This window comes from Manis javanica, chromosome 6, assembly GCF_040802235.1.
Source record: "Manis javanica isolate MJ-LG chromosome 6, MJ_LKY, whole genome shotgun sequence".
Lineage (NCBI taxonomy): Eukaryota > Metazoa > Chordata > Mammalia > Pholidota > Manidae > Manis > Manis javanica.
This window is the reverse complement of record NC_133161.1, coordinates 86163167-86184733: the sequence shown is the minus strand read 5'-3', so window position 1 is coordinate 86184733 and position 21567 is coordinate 86163167. Positions and strand designations below refer to the sequence as shown.

Sequence of the window (21567 nt, the reverse complement as noted above, 5' to 3'; positions counted from 1 at the left end):
ATCTTCACCAGTCACTGGCCTAAGTCTAGGTCTGTCCCTGACTCCACCTTAAAGTCTAGTGCCCAGTTCCTCTGCCTACTCCCATAGCCTTTCAATGTTCTTAGAATGGAATTAAGCATCTCTTTCTAAGGAAACTACATGCCTGGGACCTACAACTCACTCTCAGACTGTCGAGGAGACATGCCCCAAAGGATCATTTTTTACTCCCTAACCCAAGAAAAACGTGCATTGCAAACACATTCTAAGAAGAGCTGAAAACAGTGTCTGATTTATAATTTCTACACTGCCTGTAAACTATATTTTGGGGGGCAGATTTTACCTGTGGTGTCCAGCTGTCATTTCTATCTCTCCATTATTTAGAGTTCTTGTTAATGCTATAAGAGATTCCTCTATTTTCCCGAAGCACAGGCAGAATCTTGAAGACCTTGAGACTCAAAGTAGGCTGCTGACCAATTTCTCCTCTGGTTCTGCTTTGATCTTTATCTCTTCCTTTGTAACATTTGCTCACTAATGCCTTACCAAAGGAAGTAATTATCCTGCCTTTGTCAAAAACATGAAAATAATTCACACTAGAATATAGTGATTTTAGGACCCATCAGCCAGTTTATGACAAATCATAAATCCAAGAACAGAGTGATGCTTGAGCAATGCAGGTCATTCTAATGAGATGCAACACTATGTGTGGGGGTGAGATTGGTGACTCCACCCTCATGCCCTCCCATCCCTTGGGGGAATACTAGCCAGCACAGCCTGAACTGCTCAGACCCAGCTGTGCCTGGTAGGCCCTGAGGATAAAGTGACTTCACTAGAGTTTTCAGGAAACTGAAAAGGAAAACTCATTCTTTGCAGGAGTCTTTGGAAGCAGATAATCGCCAGCTGCCCAATGGTGTTTACACAACTGCAGAACCACGTCCAAATGCATACATCCCAGAGGCAGAGGCCACTCTTCCTTTGCCAAAACCATATGGCGCTCTGGCTCCTTTCAAGCCCAGTGAACCTGGGGCCAATATGAGACACATAAGGAAACCTGTTATGAAGCCCATTGAGATCTGAAGGTGTGAACCGATCCAGGCTTCTCACGGGACACTTCAACCAGCCTTCCTCATATCCAGCTGGCAAAGTCGGCATAATAGCTCTAAATTACAGACAGATCACATTATCCACAATTGATCGACAACAGTGAACAATATGGCTTCCTTGAGCAAGACATAGAATTGTCCCATAATTATGTCAAAGCATGTATTTGCATTGCTTATATCTTTCTTTTGCATCCTACAGATTGACTATCTTTTGGAAATATATAGCAAGCCAGGTGCTATAAAAATGTAATAAAAATAAATCAGTTTTCAAAGACACACAGAAATTGGCAGAATGGTCTTTGTTTATTCAAGAAAAAAAGCAAATACTGTTGAAAATTACTCACTTTAAAGAGAAAGAATGATTGTTTGAAAAAGAAAATATCCCAGGTATTACAGGGGCATAACTCACTTCATTAAATGAATAGTTGCATTTGAAGCTGGTGTTGGTAAATCTACATCAAGGAAAAAGAGAAGTCTATCAAGTAGAGAAGGCTTGTCATGTTAAAGGTAATGTTATGGTGATTCTGCAGGTAAAGAATCCATTTGCTGCAAAAATAATTGTGCCTTAATTTATCTTTCTTACAAATCTAGATTTTTCACAATGTTATATGCAAATAAACTTGTGATTAAGTTCTGATACCAGATTTTTCAAAATTTCAATGAAAACATTTATAATGTTGCATGTGAAAGAGTTGAAAATGAGGCCAGTTCTACTTACTTCATTAATCTAACTTTGTTGTATTTCATCCAAGTATATTTCCCTAATTCTGTTTTTATATTTTCTCATGAAAATGCACATGTATATGTGAAACCTGTAAATTTATATCCATTATTATGCTCAAACTGCCTTTATTTCATAGTGGTATAAGTTTTGAATTTTCTTTCACAACTCTGGGAGTGAGAAATATCACATTATTTTGCTAAATCAAACAAAATCTCCAAGCCCCCATCCTGCCAAATTGAAGGGAAATCTCATCTCATTCTCAGTATACAAGTCCTGAATCTAACCTTATTGCCTTCTGAATTACTAAAAAGCAATTACTTGGGAGTGCCTAGGATAAGTAACACTGTATGAGCTCGTGTGGTTAATACAAAGAAATACTGTATACCTTAATACAGCTCCTTTGCTGTAGGAATTGACAATCACATTAGGGATTCAAAAAGTATACATTAGGAAGCTTAACGACCTAACAATAGAAAAGTAATTTTTAAAAATCCCGAAGGGATAGATGCCTAAGGATTACATGTGCTGCTGGTTGTGGGGGGTAAGGTGTCACAGTGCACTGGATCAGACCTTTTTATCTGGTAAGCATAAATGAGACTTTAATGAGTGGAGAGGGGATTCCAGGTGAGGGAAATAGCCTGAGCATGGCTTGGAAGGAGACAAAAGGCTGGAACAGAATATTCACACTGGGGAATTGTACAAGGCCGGAATTTGGAAGACCTTGAATATGAAGGAGTTTGGATTTTGTCCTGTAATGAATGGCAAATTATTGAAGGATTATGAGCAGAGGGGTGACAGGCTCAAACTAGTGTTTATCTCAAATACAAATCAGATGGATGACTTGAGAAAGCAAGTGTGAAAAGAAAAAGGTAGGGAAAGAGAAATAATGACCTCATCAAGAAAGAAAAATCAGCACTGCTTGTTGATATGGCTCCAAGATTTTGAGCCTCGGTGACCATGAAGTATTTGACCAAAAAGGGGAATTCTGTAGCAGAGGCCAATTTTCAGACATTCAGATGATTTTAGAAAAGAAGCTGAATTATTATACTGGTTAGTGATATTTATAATTTATCATTAAAATTTCACAAGTTCACTGAGGGAAATCATGTGAAGAGAGAAAAGCAAAGGGTTATGGGCTGATCCCAGGGAGCAACCATAGTTAAGAATCAGAATGAAATTGCTGTAGAAGAAAGAAAAAAAAAGTAGGAGAACTAGTTAGGCATCATGGGGGCCTTTAAGGGAACATGTTTGTGGACTCCTGATTCCTGCTTGAAAGGAAATGGCTGTGTCCAAAGCACAAAAAAGCCAGGCCAAAACTTTCAGTTTTTTTAAATGACAAGGAATCACTAAATCAAACTTTTATAAATATAAAATAATCTTTAAGATATTAATATAATACAGTTCTATCTGAACCATCACAAAGACAAATCCTACTTTTAAATAGGTATGTACAAATTGCTATTTGTTATAAATTATTCTATTATGGAAATCGGCAGATTTGACCTTGTCCAAATTCAGTTTTTTAAAAAAATAGCCCTTTCCAAATATGGTTTGTATGAAACGACTTAATATTTCCACTTGTCATTTATTATTTTCAATGACACATCTAGTTTTTGTTTTTCTAAGCACCATCCCCTATATTCTTAAGCATATATTTTACTTCAGAGTGCAGGAGAAACTTGCTTTTGGCCTGTGAAGCCACTGGGAAGATAAGCCACTATGAAGAACATCACTTATGCCATTGCCTGCCTGCTTGGACTGGTTGTCATTTCTCTACACTTGGCTGTTCATCTGCTGTTCAAAACTGGGATGAGGTACAGCAGTTTAGTTCTCTCTGAGCAAGTAACAAACTGGAATTCAGAGGGCTCAACAAATATTCTGATTTTGGTTATTACCAATTTTAAATATTGCAAAAGAATTCTCAGCAGAAGTAGAGCCAATGAACAATATTAAATTATTGGGAGCTGATATAGTTGCTTTTTCTCTTTTATAACCCTAGAAGCATTGTGGTATGTTTCAGAGCTGCTTCCTCTACAAATTTTGCATCCACATTGTCCTGTCCTTCAAAAGCATACAGAGCTGGAAAAAAAAGAAAGAAAAGAGTTACTAGGAAGCCACGGAATATTTGTAACACTGTGTCCATAGCTCACAGCAATTGTAATTATTTTATATTTTAGAAAAACACATTATTCTGAGAATGTGTTGTTAAAATTTATTAAACCTCAGCACTAAGAAAGGCCATTCACATGAATCAAGTGGGTTTTAAACTTCCTAAACACTTTTAAAACTTCAAAGGTGATTATTCCTTTGGTAATTTACTCTAAGTAGTAAATTGTGTATTGTTAAGGAAAGCCAATTGCAATAAGGACCTACTTGGACCTACTTATATGTAAGGGATAATATGGAAAGAAAAGGGTACACAGGAGTGGATAGGGGCTGACCCACATGTCAAGGGAAAAGTAGCAGGACCCTGAAAGCAGAGGAGTGAATTACCTTGATTGGAGGATTCTATATCTGTCAGTATTTCAATGAAGTAGTTCAGAGGCAGAAATTCTACACTGGATGCGGACTTGTTGATCATAGAACTCTGAGGCTAAAAGGGAAACCACTTTTGGTATTAGCTGATTCTCCAAAACAAGCACAAATTTAGAAAGGGGTAGGAACTGCAATTGCTGTCCATATGCATATGCTGAAACAGGGAAATAGGATCCAAGAAACACATAGCAGGGCTGTGCCTTCACACGGACTCACCTGTCTCTTATAGTTCTGCAGCAGGAGCTTCACGTGGTTCCGAGATATAATGTTAGAACTCATAGGATGATCCCAAAGGCGACAGATCTTCTGACCAAAAAGCTATTACACAAATTGAAAAATATGTAGAGGAGTATTTTTTAGGGCAGTGAAAATACTCTGTATGATACTCTAATGATGGATCTATCTCATTATACTTTTGTCCAGACTCGGGATGTACAACCCCAAGAGTGAACCCTAATGTTACCCAAGCACTTTGGGTGATAGTGGCGAGTCACTGTAGGGTCCTCAGTTGTACCAGTGCACCACTCTGGTGAGGGATGTGAGAATGGGGGTGGCTGTGCAGGTGTGGGGCAGACGGTGTATGGGAAAGCTCTGGACCTTCTTCTCAATTTTGCTGTGAATGTAAAACTATTCTGAAAAAATAAATAATAAAAATTAAAAAATGGAGAAAGGGGGAATATAGCTCACACTGCATTAAGTAAATGTACCTTATATCTATTCATAACTTTAAAAGTATTATTCCACAGTAGCTAGTATAAAAGACAGGCTCTTTATGGTTAATGACCCTTGAAGAAAGGCCATATCCTATGAGGTCTGTATGCTTCTGAATTCTGAATAAACACTCCCTTAAATGCAACCCTGAGAAAGCACTTTATATGTTGGTGTTGCCAAATTCCTCTGAAACGGAGCTTATCTGCTAATTTTCAAAATTGAGTATCTCCATGCCACCCCTCAGTGATATTTTCATAAGAAACTAACAGTTGTAGACACATTCTCTGCCAGTGTCTTGCCTGGAAAATTTTAATTTCCTAATAAGAGTATGAGGTTAAAAAAAAATCAGATTTAGAGAGAAAACGAAATGTTCAGAGACTTTCCCCAGAGAGATCCAGCCATGGAAAATACGCTTTGTGTTCAGTCCTTGCCTGTGCTTCAGTGAGCCTGTGGGGGGAGAGCAAGGCGATGCAGTCCACAAAGGCAACAGACATCCCTTTGTGGGAGGATCGTGCCAGAGGCACAAGTGCTCAAGGTATGTAAACAGTGCCCAGGGCCGGCCGAGGCTCGTGGGATCAGGAAGTTCACCAAGTCAGAGGCTCTCAAGGCCTCGTTGTGGAATTTCATATTTTCACAGTATTTCTGACTCAGAGAGCTTATGTCCCCCACAAAAAACAAAAAGTGCCTGGAAAACCCTCTCCCTCATGTTTCTCGGTCTTCCTTCGACCCAGGGATGTCTTCCTGCTTTGATGGAAATGACAGCAGGAGGAAATGCAGTTCCCAAACCTTCTGACCTCACCTGTATTTAAACTTCTTATCAGTTGAAATGTCAAAAGCACATGTTTCCCGTCTCCCTGCCCTCACACTCCCAGATGTAAATATTAGTGTGGTTTCCTAAGAGGAGAAAATGGGTGGATGTTCTGAGTGGGCTGTGCCAAGGCAGGACAAAGCCAGAGGAGTGAGAACTCCGAAGGTCCAGCAGGGAGCAGCCAACAGAGGGTGGGGATGGATGGAATTTCTTGGAAAGGGCTAAAAAGTGAAACAGTTCAATTGACTATATCCCAAGGCAAGTAAATACTCTTTTTTGCAAGAAGAAATTGAACAAGGTTCATGTCAAGACTTAAGGAGAAAATAAAATATAATTCAGTACTACCGGAGGAAGCCGCACAATGATACTGAATTTTAGTTTTTCATTTTTCTCTGTGTTGTCCAAATCTATAAGAAAGTAAGATTGGCAAATAAAACAGAAATCTTCATCTTAATACCTGAGCAAGCTAATAACACTTCAGTGTTCATCCCGATAACATATATCCCAACGTGTAGTCTCAAACTAAGTCTAACAACACTGTGAAAATTTTAATATATGTCCCTCTGAATAAAAGGGATTTCTGTTTCTATATATCATAGAACATGTTCTGTATTGGGCTGCCAGCCACAAAACCATGTTACTAACTTAAAACACCTCACCTTGGCACACACTCTAATATACATTAACGAAACTCACCTATAAAACACCACAACCGAATAATTCAAGCGAGCGTGATTACAATACAGAACTTACTTGCAGTTCAAATTCACATAAGCACTGTATCCCTCAATTTTGCATTTCCAAGTCTAACTCTGAGATGACAGAGTTAATCAGCTGAAAGTAAGTCATTTCATGACATTTTCTTGAGAAATAAGCCTTGGCGTCTCCTATCCTCAAGTGCCCCTGTGTACAGAACAGGAATGTAATAGCTGTGTGTGGACTGAGGAGCCTTTTGGAGCCTCTTGAAGGGCTAGGCACTTCATATTAGCCCAAAGGATGGTTATAGGACATGAACTGTAGTCAGCAGGACCAGCTGCATCATTTGTGCAGCCCATTGCAAAAAGAAAATGAGGAGTCCTTGTTCAAATATTAAGAATTTCAAGATTTAACACTGAGTATTGAACCTAGCACGGGTCCCTTCTGACTGCACGAGGGTCCTGTGTGGCCACACAGTCCCACACCCAGGAAGCCAGGCCCAGTAGAATGAACATGAGCTTTGGCAAATTCAGAGCCTCTTACCTTTCATGAGCTTTGTGACAGCTGTTTCTGTGAGAAGCAACACTCCATTATCAATATAATGCAGCAAGTTGTGCAAAGGGAGACAGTGGACACCAAGAATCGTGTGCAATGTGTGAAAACCTAGGATGAAAGATCAGGAGGGTAAACTTCGCAGCCAATATCTCCAGCCTTCTAGTGGGAATGAGTTTGATGATGCTAATAAAGTGCTTAGCTCAGCACTCAGAGCCTAGAGTCAAATAAATGCTGCTTGAAGACAAGGTCTGAGATTCCTTCTGGGTACACAGTAAGTTCCCAACAAGTACGCATTCCCTTCACTCTATGCCCCTACCTAGGCAGAAAGAGAACATGAGTACAAGGCCTGCTCGATGAAAAATATTTTATAGTTTAATAGGTTTGCAATTTACAGTAAGATGGCAAAAGAGAACAATTAATGTAAAAGCTTCAGACTCCCCTGCCCGGGCTAAAAGGCTGATGGATGCAGATAATTTTGCTGAAAAATTTTGGACCAGAATAGCACAATTTATATGCCTGATCTCTAGGTATGTCTTGGAGAAAGGCTTTTGGGGTCTATTTGGACTAAATTTTCAAAGAGAAGAATTAAAATGATATGGTTAGATAGCAAATCTATAGGAATTCAACAGAGAAGAAAACACTCTCAAAACTAAGTCTGGCTGGGGGCCTACTCAAGCACTGAGAAATCTAGAGCTCTAAGTACCCTATTAATAATAAATGATAAAAACAACATCTATGAGAGAAGATAAGGGAAAAGCCCTCTTGAAAAAGATGGCATGTGAGGGCAGCTTTGAGGAATAAGTGCAATTCTTGAGAGTGGAAATAAGGAGAGTGGAGTGGAGATGAGGTGGAGTGGAGACAGTAGAAGAATGCTGGGCATGAGCTGACCTGGGCTAGGATTCTGCTCTGTCACTAAGTAGCTGTAAGTAACTAGGCCTGTGTGAGCCTCAATTTCTTCCTCCCTAAAATGGTGCACCAGTACCCTTCCTGCAGGGCTGCTTTGAGAAGTAGAGAAAGGCTTTTGGTTTAGGTCCATGAAGGGCCTACTGTGTGGCAGGACAACCGTGACTAATACACACTCATGCCGAGGCCTCCAGCCTAAGCCCTGGCTCACTTGATGCTCATACAAGACTGAGCTGGGAACGACCTGATTCCCATTTTATAAATGAGATTCACAGGAGCTAAGAAACTTGCCCAGCACCATATAGTAAAGTGGCAGAGATGAAATTCAAATGCAGGCTGCGTGATTAGCTTTGGCTTTTAACCATAACATTATCCTGCTCCAATAACTGGTAGCTTTGTTAATGGAACAATATGAACAGAGGCCCAAAGGTAAGGAAGTATGGGGCATGTTCAGAAAAAACTAAGTGATCCAGATGATTTAGAATCAGGTGTGGTGGGAGGAATGACACAAGGTCAGGTTGGAAAGGCTAATTCAACAAACCGCATTCCATGCACAGGGCACAGGGCATGCACAAGAAGGAGCAAAGCAGGCACAACTGCTACACTTCCAGTCTGGCCAGGAGGCAGGCAATCAAATAATCGCAAAAATAAATACATTTTTTTTAATATAACTAGTTCAAAGAAGGAAAAGTGCAGGGTGTTCTGAATGCATGTGGTGGGGGTTAAATGCTGAATGAAAGCAAGAAATTTTTTAGTAGGCTTTGGGGAGGCACTGAAAGTTTCTGAGCAGAATGGAAAGAGGTTTTGAGCTTTACTTTTAGAATATTTAAATGACAACAGGCAAAGAACAGGTTGGAGCAACAGTTTGCTACAAGAGGCATGAAGACCTGCTGGGAGGCCTTGGCATGAACCTTTGTGAGAGGCAAGGAGGGCGTGGGGAGGGAAAAGCAGGGAAGGGATGGGAGAGGCATGGCCACTGAGACCCATGTGGAGACTGATGGCTCTGGGCTGGGAATGACAACGAATCAAAACCTAATCAGAGGAGCTTACATGACAAGAAATGATGCCCCAAGAGCAGGGCCTTGAATTCAAAGAAGTTCTCGAGTTTTCTCTCTCTGAGCACATGAATCATGAGCAGTGAGAGACTTGAATCCCAAGTCCTGGCAACATCAAGGGTCACATGAAATGCAGACTCTGCCCACAAGCAGATGTTAATAGGCTAAGAATGGGATGGATCCACTAGCTTCCCGGAATCCAAAAAAAATAGTTCATTTTATCAGCTTATCAACGACATGAGATTTTTCAAAAGGACTTGGATACTCTTCCCAAGATTAAAAAAAAAGTTATGAAATTATTTCTAAAGGAAAGTTTATAAAAGGTTATTATGAATCCTATAGATTTCCTGGGTTCAAAATTACTTCTGCAGCCCTGTGTCCATCCCCTGAAGATCCCTGGTGACCCTTCCTCCTCTCTCCCTGGGGCACAGTCCCAAATGCAACAGTCAGTTCTTAGCCGCCTCTCTGCATGTCAGCTCTAAGCAACAGAGCAAATTAGCTAAAAGTAGGCATCAGTCCCAAAAGGGAGAGCTTTCCCAGCCAACAGTAGTCCTCATCCTCCAGGGCTCCTGGCTTCCTCTAGCCAGTGAGGGGAACACAGGCCCCTTTTAAACTGCAAATGCACCAGCTCCAAAACCCTGTATTTACATGCACACACATACATTTTCCAGCATCACTCCACCTCTATTTCCATGTCACATGAAGGAAGCAAACATTTAAGAGGAAAGGAGAGAAACTGCTATTCCTTACTTGACCCATGACACCAGCCATTAAGCCTACTCATAATAATTCTCAGTCACTATGGATAACATTTTTCTATTTCCCTCCTTATCCATCCCTGTGAAGGAATGCAATGTTCTATAGAAAGTGACTTTTTTTATGATCTCCCAGGCATAATATTATCCCCAGTAAGTCAGTTTTGTTTCTGTACAAAAGGAGCTTGAACATTCATGGTGAAGAAATCTGAAATGTCAATCTATTTCTCCACAAAATATTTTGTGTTAATGACAAATAATTCAGATTTTAAGCCGAAAGCCCTATACAGTTTTTGTCAAATCCCTTCACTCTTTCTAGAGGGCAGTTCACAATTCATATCCCATTGGGATAATTTAAAGCCATCCATTATCCTCATGAATGGTCACTTTCAGAGTCCCACAAAATCTAGAGAAACTCCCTTTGCACCTCCACTATAGGCAGACCTCATAAGATAAGGTGTACAGTTAGAGAACTTGTGAAGGATTCCAAACTGTATGCAATAGATCTCAACTGCAGAGAAACTGAGACATGCCATGGGGATTTTCTGGGCCCAGAAACAGCCAATGTTTCAGTATCAACTAATTTCACTCAAATATAAAAATCAAGAGGCAGCATATAATAGGTAAAAGCACAGATTTTGGGGCCAGACTGCCTGGATTTAAATACTGGTTCTGTTGTTTCGTAGCCATGTGCCATTTGGCAAGTAACTTAACTTTTCTGTACCTTAATTTCACCATCTATAAAATGGGAAGTGGGATCACATGCAAGTGCCATTTTGGTTGGTCAAAACTGGTTGGATACCAACAATTTAATGTGGTTCAATTTAAGCTCCTGCCACATAGTATTGTTATGAAAATTAAATGTGCTAATTTATATAAAGAACTTAGAACAGTACCTGGCACAAAATGGGTACCACACACATACTGACTTAAAATGAATGAACAAAGGAATAAATCAATGATGGATGGATGGATAGGCAGATGTATATGAATGAATAAATTGAATAAAACTGGCTGATATACATTATGTAGCGATAGCTATCATAAAACTTAGCACTCGTCAGAACTTAGATGTAATGAACATAAAGCAGCACTTTAGAGCAAACAGGAGGTTATTTGTTTTTATAACAAATACTGATTTATATGCACATGTTCCCAACTTGACTTTTGTTAGTTTTTGTGACTGCTCTGATTTCTAGCACAGCAGCTAATATATAATAATTGTTCAACAAATGTTTGTTGATTGAATGAACAAATGACCAATTAAATGTGCCAAGGGTGTTGTGAGGCCCGATCTGGTCCTGTTTCAAAATCCTAAGGGAAATTTTTAGCTTCTAAGCACATAAGAATCAGCTTCTAAGCATATACTTTTGACACCCAGCCAGACCCAATTCCTTCTAAGTGTTAAATTTGTCCATCAGGTAAACTAAGCCTGGAGACATCAGAGAAAGATCTCCCTGGGTCAGTAACATCTATTAAAAGTATCCTAGAAAGTTGCATGAGGCCCCGCCTAGGCTCCCTAAAGTTAGTGACAAGCTACAGCACAATTCCATCATCAGGAAGATCTGGCCAGCAGACACCAACTGCAGGCCCACCTCTCACAGAGTCACCAGACACACAACTTTGCAGCCATGGGAGGGCAAGTCCAGAAACCCATACATAATGTGCCAGAGTGCAGGGACTGTGTAAAGAAAGAAGAAAGAACAATTTTATTATAAGAGAAGACAAAAGAGCCAAGACTTACCAGGAGGCAGAGGTAAAAACAAACTGCTAGTAGCTTCCAAAATCCTTGTCATGATGTGAAAGACTGCCAATTCAGCAGCACTAGCCCGCCTGTTGCTGGTAAAACGACAAAGCAGCATGTCAGCTGAGGAGCTCAGCCCTAAAACCCCATTTGTCTGAACAGTGGCTCTGAGGACTACACGTAGATGGAATTCATGCAAATTATGAAAGGCTATGCCTTTAAGAAAGCCTCATAAATATGATGGGGACCGTCAGCCTAATGCCTAGGAGTTAATCAGACAGTAGGCAAATAAACAATAAACTGTATTAACTTAAACTCCCCTTCCTGGCAGTATGGAGCTCATGTGGCTCTCCTTCCTCATCAACCATCTGCCTGGGAAAGCAGATTGGTGATGTAACAAGGGCATAACTTCAAACACTGGACAAACAACTAAGACACACGATGTTATGAAAGAGAATTGCTTTCGACTGGCAAGTTTCAAAAAGGCTTTACTGAAACAGTCAGGATTCAGAGTTGTTTCAACTCTGTTTACCATGAAAAAAGGGAGTGAGAAATACTTGCGTACAAGTGGAGAACCAAGGGATGAAGATCATGTTTCCTCCAATTGGCTTCCAATATTTGGCAAGTGAGGTCCAGCTAGAGGGTAAAGACCGTCCATTACCTGCGCTCACAGCCTTTTCTTCAGGGGCCCCTATCCCTCCACAGTCCTGCCAGGCACGGTCAGGGCAGCAGGCATTCAGTCTGTGCCCGAACACTGAGTCAGCCTTTCTGAGGTCAATTCTGAGGCAGTGGAGCCCAAAATGCAGAGACTGAAAGTGCACCCCAAGTGTAGCAGAGTGCTCTCTGTCTATGTGGGCAGTGCCCCAGCTAAGCTTCCCCAGCCCACAGCTGACAGAAGAAAGGAGCAACAGAACAGAATGGAGGTCTGAGTGTCAGTCATGGAGGAAGACTGACTTCAAGTCCAGCTTCTACGGTTTAATAGTAACAGGGAAAGGGCAGTCTTCATGGACCTGTCATCAGCCGTGAATCTATGCACAGCATATGCAGACCAATGCAAATCAGAAAGGGTCTCCATAAAAGCACAAAGGCTAGTTATTCTCGATGATAGATTCTCACTCAGTTTTTCTTTGGCTGGAATCAGGTAAGATAACATGTATGCAATATAATCAGGTCTGCAGCAACTTGGATTTGTTTTAGAAAGGCTGCCCAGCCACTGTCCTGAGAGGGGACTGGGAGGTGTGGCTACTTGCTGCTAGGCGGGGCAGGCAGACTTGGCCTCAAGAGTGATCTGCTGAGACGGAAAATCAGCGGTACTGAGTTTTCTGAGACTACATCTCTATTCTTTCCAGTCCTATTGGTTTTGCGAGTTGTTAACACAATCTAGTGTTAAAAGTTTTATGTGATTAACTATGGGGAAGAGTGATGCTTGAACAAAAATCCTTTAACACGAAATATGATAGGTGGATGTAGTAAATAGGTGTATGTTATCAAAGGACAAAGAAAGCAGGTTAATATCAATATGGGGAAGATCAGCAACACTCATAAGGTGAATTCTTTGGTATGGTTCTACTGCAAAGAATTATTATTTAAGAAAGTTTCAATAGCCTGCTTATAATATCAGTATAGAAAAATACCTCTCTCCAAATATATTAAAAACTTTAAAATTCAGACCTTACTGTAAAATAAATTCAAGATACTCTAAAAACAGACTTAAGGCAAAAAAAAATGACTTAAGGCAAAAAACTTTAAAATTAGAGATGAAATTAAATCTGGGCCATATCTAATAAATTTAAGTAATCTTGCAGAGTTCGGTGAAAAAACATAAGTTCATACACTGGCTAATTTTCAAGTCTTACCCAGATTTGGAGAAAGGAGTATTCTTTCTCTTTCTGTGTATTTAAATATTTTATAAAATTTGTCCAGCATATTATTTCTAGACTCTAAGCAGGGTCATGCCTTAACTCCACAGGTTTTTGAGACACTAAATACAGCCTCAAAATTCAGTCTAGCCACATCACTTCTATTTACACATGGGCTGGTGTTATTAATTTGGTTCACACAATTTCAAAGAGTGCTGACAAGGTAGGTGAACTGCCAAGGTCATCAGTAGATCTAATGTGGTCGGATGAATACAACTAAACTGGCCTACTTGGGCTGTTGGAGCTAATTAAGAATTGAAGGCCAAGTTCTCTCCTGTGTGCATAAACGTCCATGTGCAGAAATCATTACCTACAGGTTAGTAAGGGCTGGAAGATGCAGATTGACATGTGAACATTTGGTAACCACGCTAACTTCATCACAGTCCTATGCTTCCATGAGCATATAATCACTATTTGAAGGGAATGCAATAAACACTTTCAAACCAGATTCTGGTTCTTTTCTCCCACTTTCTTCAATCTATAGCACCAGATAGGGTGGTTTGAGGACAGGAGATCTACAAAACCTAATTTGAAAAACATACTGAACCACATACTGGGAACTATATATGGTGAGACTGGGGAGCAGGTGGGTGGAGAACAAAAAGCAAAACCAACCAGTTTTGAAATGTAGTGCAGAACCATCTGTTCGATTTTCTTCTTTTCTACACCCAGTAGATGTCTCAAAAGATGGTCTTTTAGTTCAAACACCATCTGAAAACCAAATGTAGATTAGGTAAGTCACAACCTATCCTCTCACACCCACAACTGGTTTGAATTATAACCATTTATTAACATTCCTTTATTAAAAGGAAAACTATTGGGTCTGAAGTTCCTATCAGCAGAAATGCATAACCCACAATGTTCCTTTGATAGGTCCCCCCAGTCAGGGCACCAGCATTTCCACGAGAGGTGGTACTTAAGATTCACACACAGCCCAGGGAGCAGCTAAGTCGGGGGCCCAGACAGCCCCAGAGAGGAGACAACTCCAGAGAAGCTGGTAGGGATCACTGATGTAGAAGTCAAAGGCTTTGGGATCTACTGAAGGACTGAAGTCCACCCCACCGGCCCTGGGGAAGTAAGAGCAACAACTCTCAGCATGCAGCAGCTGCACTAATTCACCTGGAAGGACAGAGGCAGGAGGGGAAAAGGGATGCCTCAGGTGCCTCCCGCTGTGCATTTACACACGTTCAACACAGCCCCTGACATGTGAAGGTGATAATGGTCATTCTAATGCCTCCAAACAGGCTTGTTTCCATGCCCAGTCTGCTCCCATCATACTCAGGGCCCACCATTCAGCGTGGCTCTCCCAGACCTCCCCACCTTCTGCTTTTCTCTTTCCTTCTTCCTCCTTTCTTGTCTCACTCTGTCTAGAGTCCTGCTCAGCTAGAGGCCCTCCTGGCTAAAGAGATCTCCACCCCAGTGCCACCATGGGAACTGCACAATGACCTCACACATGCTCCCTCCCTTTTAGCAGATGTACAGCACCCTGGTGCAACAGCCCATGGCATTCTAGGCCAGCACAGAGTGGTGTATTATTTCAATTCCAACTCCTGCAGGTGTTAATTGCTTAGGTTTAAAATTTTTAAATTTTTTTCTATTTAAGATATAATGCATACTTCTGTGAGCTTTTCAATTTTTCTCTAATAGCCATAAAGGTGAAAATTAAAATCACTCACAATCCTACCATCTACATTAACATTTTGTTTTTTTTGTGCTCCTTTTCCCCAGCATGCCCATTCATTCTAATGTTTTATAATCTGCTTTTTTTATGTAATAGCTTATGTCATTAAATATTCTTCCCACGCTAGTTGTAATGGTTGCACAGTATTCAATTTGATGAAAGCCTTATAATTAAATTATATATTCCCTTCTTATACACTTGGGATATTTCTTTTACTATTGTCAATAACACCATAAAAAAATTTTTATACAAAAGCTGTCTGCCATATCCCCAGTTACTTTGTCAGGCTAAAGTCCTAGAAATGGAATTTGCTGGGTCACATACTCAAGGTCTGCCCTCCACTGAGTGGTTAGATGACTTTCAGCCACATTGCATGTGACTGTCCAATTCCCTGCACCTGAACTTGGCTAGTATGATTTTTAAGTTTTTGACAATTTGATAGGAAAAAACAAAGAAACACAAAGAACACACAAACACCACTTACTCTATGTGTCCTTAGGTTATAGCAGTGTTAAACATTCTTTTTTTCCCTCCCCTTACAAAAGATTTTTTGGCCTAAGTTTACTTTTGAAAATTCACTGGTCACAACCCTGTGTCTATTTCCCTTCTGTTGAGTTGCCCTATTATTGATTTATAAACTATTTATACACCAAATGTTAATCATTAACATATATATTGCAAATATTTTTTCTAAATGTATTGTTTGCCTTTTTGTTTTTCTGTTTATGTTGTCAGTTGTCATTTATTTACTTTTGTTTACTTACTGCATTGGCTAGCATTTTGAGGACAATGTGAAATTTTAGTGAAAACGGCAAAGATCCTTAACTTTTTTCTGATATTAATAGAAATGCCTCAACCTTTCCATTAAGAAGGATATTGGCTATCAGTAGGAGGCTAACTTTGTTTTATTGAGTTAGTATAGTTTAGGAGCGGAATTTTACTTTTACCAACCTTAAGCACCTATACAGATTCTCTTTCTTACCTCTTTGACCAAGTGATATGATGAATTATATTAATACATTCCCTAATATTAAGGCTTCCTAGAAAGAACCCCACTTGGCCATGCTGTGTTTTCAAAGAGACCATGAGAAAGTATTTTAATTAAGCTTATGGTATTTGTATTCATAATTAAAGGTGGTCATCATCACTGTCAGATTTGGGATTTAAAATTATGCTAGCTTTCTAAAATGATTGAGAAGCTTCCCATCTTTTTTTAAAAAACACTTTACACAGCATGGGATCAGAATCTGAACCTTAAGAGTTTGGAAGAACTAACTCATTAAATAATGTGGGCCCTTTTTTGGAGATAATTTTTGACATGTTTTTGAAATTATTTTATGGTTATTGTGCTTTCAAGATTTTCTATTTCTTCTTGGCTTAAATTTGGTATTTCTACTTAACAAGGCAACTTTGCTAAACTAGGATTCTCAAGAATATGAATATGTATTTATATATATTTCTCTCATATTTTTAAACTTGACATGTTTAAAATAATAGATTTTCTCATTCTTAAACCTGCATAATATTAAAAATGTTTTATTAGATTTTCCACATCTCTTTAATCAGTTTAAAGTTTTTGGATTTATTTACCAATTCAGCTCTTCAATAGATTTATTTTGTTTTCCCTCTCCTTGGTCTAGTAGGACTTCTTGTGAAAGAATGCTTTATTCTGTTGCATTTTAAACCCCAAATACAAATGCCACCGAGACATAGCTCTTTCCTCATTTTAAACACTCTCAATGCTGTACATTTCCTTGTGATGTTTTATAATTATACATTTATTGAGGGGATTGATTTACATATACCTCCTCCACTAGAGCACAAATTCCAGAAGGCAGAAACCATGTATGTGTTGCTCACCACTGAACATACAGGGCCTATAGCAGCTGGTAACAACTAAGTGTTGAAAGAATGAATGAAATGTAGGATCAGAATGAGAAGTACAATCTAGCCCTGTCCCCTTTTCTTGGAGCCCATTGTTTGCCAGCACCTCAGACCACTTACCAGCCCCATAAGCAGCCTCTGGTGCTTGTCGTCCTCCTGGAGGAGGGGTATCAATCTGGGCTCTGGAATTAAACAGGACAACAGTCACGCAGGGTGGTTACCAGGAAGTGGGCTGGAGGAAAGAGGAATGAGCCCAGGTTTCCCTTCTCTGCCTCATGGGGAAAACATATCACTTCCCCGACAGGATGAAAATGCTTCAGTAGGTAAGTGTGACCCCGTACTGTGGGCTGAACTTACACCCAGGTAACACACAGTCCATGAAACAGAGAAGGAGAGACCAGGGAAGAAGACAGAAAGAAAACGAAGAACATATTCCCAACGCAGCAGGCTCCGGCTTTGACAGCTCTTCCACACAGAAGCTCACTGCTAGGAACCTCTGCTTCACTTCACAGAGCGGCTTGGGCTGCTCCTGGCTCTGAGGGGGTCGAAAACCGGGATGGGGACTTGGGGTCAGGGCCACATGAGTCCCTTTTCTGACCTCCCCACTCTGCCTCCAAAGGTTAGTCACTCTGGGAGCTGGTCAGTTAGCAAATGGTACTAACTGACACAAGTTATCCCACTAAAAGGTAACCAGAATCAAGATGGACAACTGACATGTAAGGTTAAATCAAATGGCCTGTTTTGGGCAGCTCCAGCAAGACTGGAGGGGCAGGCCAACGCTGCATGGCTGGAGGACCAGCCCTAACACTCCTCTAACAGCACCTGGGCACCGCTCTTCTTGCCTGAAGTGCCTGGGACACAGCGCCAGACAGGAGGACAGAAGGGCCCTGGACAGTGTGCTGATGACTCCTTGTGGGAGGGCATGCATGCCTCCTGACCCCTCAGGATAAATCCCCCCTGGATCCCACACAACCTTCTTGGTCAAGATGAAAACATTCAAAATGTGAATTTCACACAGATTGTTCCATTTATGTCAGTGACGGCCTCCTTCCCAGGAAACTGCTACAAGCAAAGCACGTGCCAGGAAGGGCAAGTTCTCTAAAGTGCGTGAGGGAGAGTGACTAGTGACAAAATGCAAAGGCTGAAATAACACAGGAACAGGAGGAGCTCTAGAGGGTGGGGGTGGGGGATGCCTCAGGAGCCTTGACCAAACCAGCAGCATTTCCCACAGGGCAAACCAGCTGCCAGCGCCAGGAAGGTGGGTCTGAATCAGGTCCACTGCACAGGGCTGCTGCCAGCTGCTCCCACCTGGTGCTCAGGCAGACCCCTGGCTTCAAGCACTGACGGCCTGGAAACACAGGCAGAGGCTGGCTCCCTTGGGGCTGTTCAGTGGGCCCAGGCTTGTCAGCTGGGCTGGATGACAAGCTCACCATCACGGTTCATGTGGGCTGTGGACACAGCTGCAGGATGTACAGCAGTGCACTACATAAAGCAGTTGCCATTAGGGTCACCCCACACATACTAAACATTCAAACCCATAAAACAAAAGTGGGATTTAAAACAATAGCTTTTTAAATGGAGGCTGACCTTGATGAAGCATGAAAGTTCCACCGACAAAAGCCCCACAAATCTTGTTCTGGAATACAATTAGCACTCTCTTCCCTGTTTGACCTGGCTGAGGACCCCATGTTTGTCAAGACCTAACTTGGATATCACCCCCTCTGGGAAGCCTTTTCCAACCTTGCTGTCCCCCCAGCCATCCCCAGTCTTGACTGCCCCTCACCCCCTGCAGTTACATGCCATCTGTCACCAGGTTTAGAAATCACATGCTAGCATTTCTTCCTCACACGCTGATAAGCAGCCACCTCAGGTATCCTGTGCACCAAGCACTCTATGAGGCACCATAAACATTACCCCACTTACTCTCATCTTCTCCTCACCCTTACCCTGAAGACAACATACAAAATGGATAAATGGCTTGCCCAAGAGCACACAGTTATCATGTGGAATTTCAGTCCAGCTCTGTCCAGCTCCAAGCCCATGCTCTCCCCCCATAACCACACTGCTTACCTAGAGGCCCCTCATCTTTCATACCTTATGACCCAGCCCAGTGGGTGCCCAGGAGTTAACCAAAATGAAAAGAGCATACAAGTCAAAGACCCTTGTATGATCAGACAGCTGGAGGCAAACGGCCCTAAGCCAAGGGAATTGCCAAAGTGCATCCTGTGGGTACAGTGAGAGGGCATGTTAATTAGATCAACTCTGGGCAGGAAAAGCGTGAAACCCTGAAGGCGGAAGCTTAGGGATGCCTTCTGTGAAAGCACATTCAGCAAGCAGCTGTCCCTGAAGGTCTTGGTGCCAAGAAAGGCATGGAAGGAGCCAGGTGGTCACTGACAGGAAGATATTAAAGGGTGCTGCCTTCATTACACTATTGGCATCGATTCTTTTCTTGCCAACCCACAGTGATAGGAAGAACAGTGTTACTAACACAGCAATGCCTGAAATCCAGAAGGCTTTATTATAGTTCATTTCTTACCCAAATTCCTTGCTTCTAGGTTAGAAATCACCCTACAAAGAAATTAACCAATGTTATTCACACAGGAAGTACTTTAAAAAAAAGAAAATCACACCACCATAGAAAGATATCCTCCTTTAAAAATCCATAAAACAACTGCAGAAACCGTTCTCAGGCTGCTAAAATCCTCAACAACTTTAATCAACTTGGCAAAAGCCACCTTAGGCAATTATAAAATCTCAAAACCAAAACCCTTTAGTGTAAATCATGACAATAATTTAGAACAATTGCAGCTCCCAGTTATTGGAAATAATGGGAACAGAAAATAGAGCAGGCATCGGAATGCGGCCCATAATTGTAGCTCTCTGCGGTGACTCATCTACTCAGAAAAAGTGTTTTCAAAGTAAGAGCAAGCTCGCCAGGCCACTAACACTTTTTAAAATCAACCTCTTGCCTGTACCCCATCCTGAACTTTTCAATTAACAAGAGCTTTCTTTACCACTTATTCCTAATAAGTCATCCACACCCAGGATTGACATAGTTTTAACAATGTAAATGTTTCCCACTAGAAACTCCAGCACCAGCATCCAGAATAGGGCCCAGGTGGCTGCATTAAGTCAACTGCATCATTTTGTAAGGATATACAACAAAAGTAAGCTACTTCCATGAAAGGCAGCCAATGTAGTAATGGCATAAGATAACCATCTTACAGATACAATGAACCCTGACTTTACTTACTTTATAGCATTATCAAGAATATTCCTCACAAACACCATGGACCTTCTTTTTCCTGTTTTCTAGGAGAGAGAACATGTCAGAGGTGTGGAAGGTGAAGGTTTTGTGGGTGACATTTTCAAGATCAAGGACATAAAGCAATATAGTTTCACAGTAGACAAATTATTTTCAACTAATCAGAACACCTAGATTCTTTAAAGAAGTATTTAAAAAACATTTTATTCTGAAATTATAGATTTACAGAAGGTTGCAAGTCAACTATACATTATATATAATAACACTACAACTATATATCACAATGCCACAGAGAGACTGCATGTGGCACTTCTTCAGCTACTCTCTCCAGCCTTACATCTTATATAAATAACTATAGCACAGTATCAAAATCAGGAAACTGACATTGGTACAGTGAGTGTCCAGTTCTATGTCATTTTAGCCCATGTGTGGATTCAGGTCCACAGTGGTCAACAAAAACCAACAGAACGGTCCCATCAATCCAAAGGTCTGCCTTGTGCTACCCCTTTAGAATCAGTCATGTCCACTTTTTTCCTTCCAACCAGCCCTAAGCCACTGCAACTACTAATTTTGGAACACCTACATTTTTAAAAATCGATTTTTAATTATATGAGTTATACGAGAATGCATCTGAGACTTGGATGTTAATCCGACTATGACCATTCTCTGTGTGTGTCTTATTCTCTTTGCACTTGAGTTTCCTCCTCAAAAGAAGAGAGACTAGAGAAGCACCTCAGTCTGCCTATTGGGAGAACAGCAGCAACAATGTAAAAAAGCCTGGCAATTGGGCAGAGTGCTGACACATGAGCCAGCTTTAGGACTTGAGGGCACCCCCTGGGCAAATCCACTTTGCTCTGCATCTTGCTTTGTTCTCATGAGCCCACACATACCTCTTCAGAGATCAGGCTGTGCCACTCCCTCCTGACCATGCTGTTGTGATAGTGTAAGTGTGGCTTGGAGTACTTAGCATATTCCAGGTTGGCGTACAGTTTTTCCCAATAGCCCTTAAAGCTATGCACCTGCAGGAGAGGAGATGAGAGCATCGGAGAGATTGAGAAGCAGGCCCTGAGGCCCAGCCTGCCACGCAAGGACCACGCAGCCTTGTTGCAAAGCTGGGCCTGCCCTACTTCCTCAGCTCTCGTGGGGCAACCTGAGGGAATGCTTCCCACGAAGGAAGGCATTTTCATCCCGATAGGAATTTTAAAACGGAGAGACTTAAAGAGTCTAGCCTTCCCCACTTTCTTTCCCACCTC

The 21567-nt window shown here is 41.2% G+C and overlaps 2 protein-coding genes across 14 annotated transcripts in view; one reads left to right on the top strand and one right to left on the bottom strand.

Moving 5' to 3' along the window:
- The window catches only part of CCDC146 (coiled-coil domain containing 146), a 126974-nt gene extending 125807 nt beyond the window's left edge, over positions 1–1167 (top strand). The window contains exon 19 of the mRNA XM_017668398.3: positions 850–1167. Coding sequence (XP_017523887.2) covers positions 850–1053 — 204 coding nt within the window. The 3' untranslated portion in view covers positions 1054–1167. The remainder of the gene's footprint in view (positions 1–849) is intronic.
- A 182-nt stretch (positions 1168–1349) lies between these two features.
- Positions 1350–21567, bottom strand: part of GSAP (gamma-secretase activating protein) — a 77238-nt gene continuing 57020 nt past the window's right edge. For 4 of the 13 annotated variants that reach the window (XM_073238959.1, XM_073238960.1, XM_073238957.1 and 1 more), the window contains 12 exons: positions 21205–21333; positions 20303–20361; positions 19586–19617; positions 17170–17231; positions 14100–14195; positions 12131–12201; positions 11566–11660; positions 7097–7216; positions 6203–6264; positions 4555–4656; positions 4297–4396; positions 1351–3882 (listed from right to left, as the gene is read on the bottom strand). In XM_073238959.1, the coding sequence (XP_073095060.1) occupies positions 3791–3882; positions 4297–4396; positions 4555–4656; positions 6203–6264; positions 7097–7216; positions 11566–11660; positions 12131–12201; positions 14100–14195; positions 17170–17231; positions 19586–19617; positions 20303–20361; positions 21205–21333 (1020 nt within the window). In that variant the 3' untranslated portion in view covers positions 1351–3790. Of the gene's footprint in view, positions 3883–4296; positions 4397–4554; positions 4657–6202; positions 6265–7096; positions 7217–11565; positions 11661–12130; positions 12202–14099; positions 14196–17169; positions 17232–19585; positions 19618–20302; positions 20362–21204; positions 21334–21567 lie in introns of those variants that run through there. The other 9 variants (XM_037012699.2, XM_037012721.2, XM_073238958.1 and 6 more) reach the window with 8 other exon arrangements.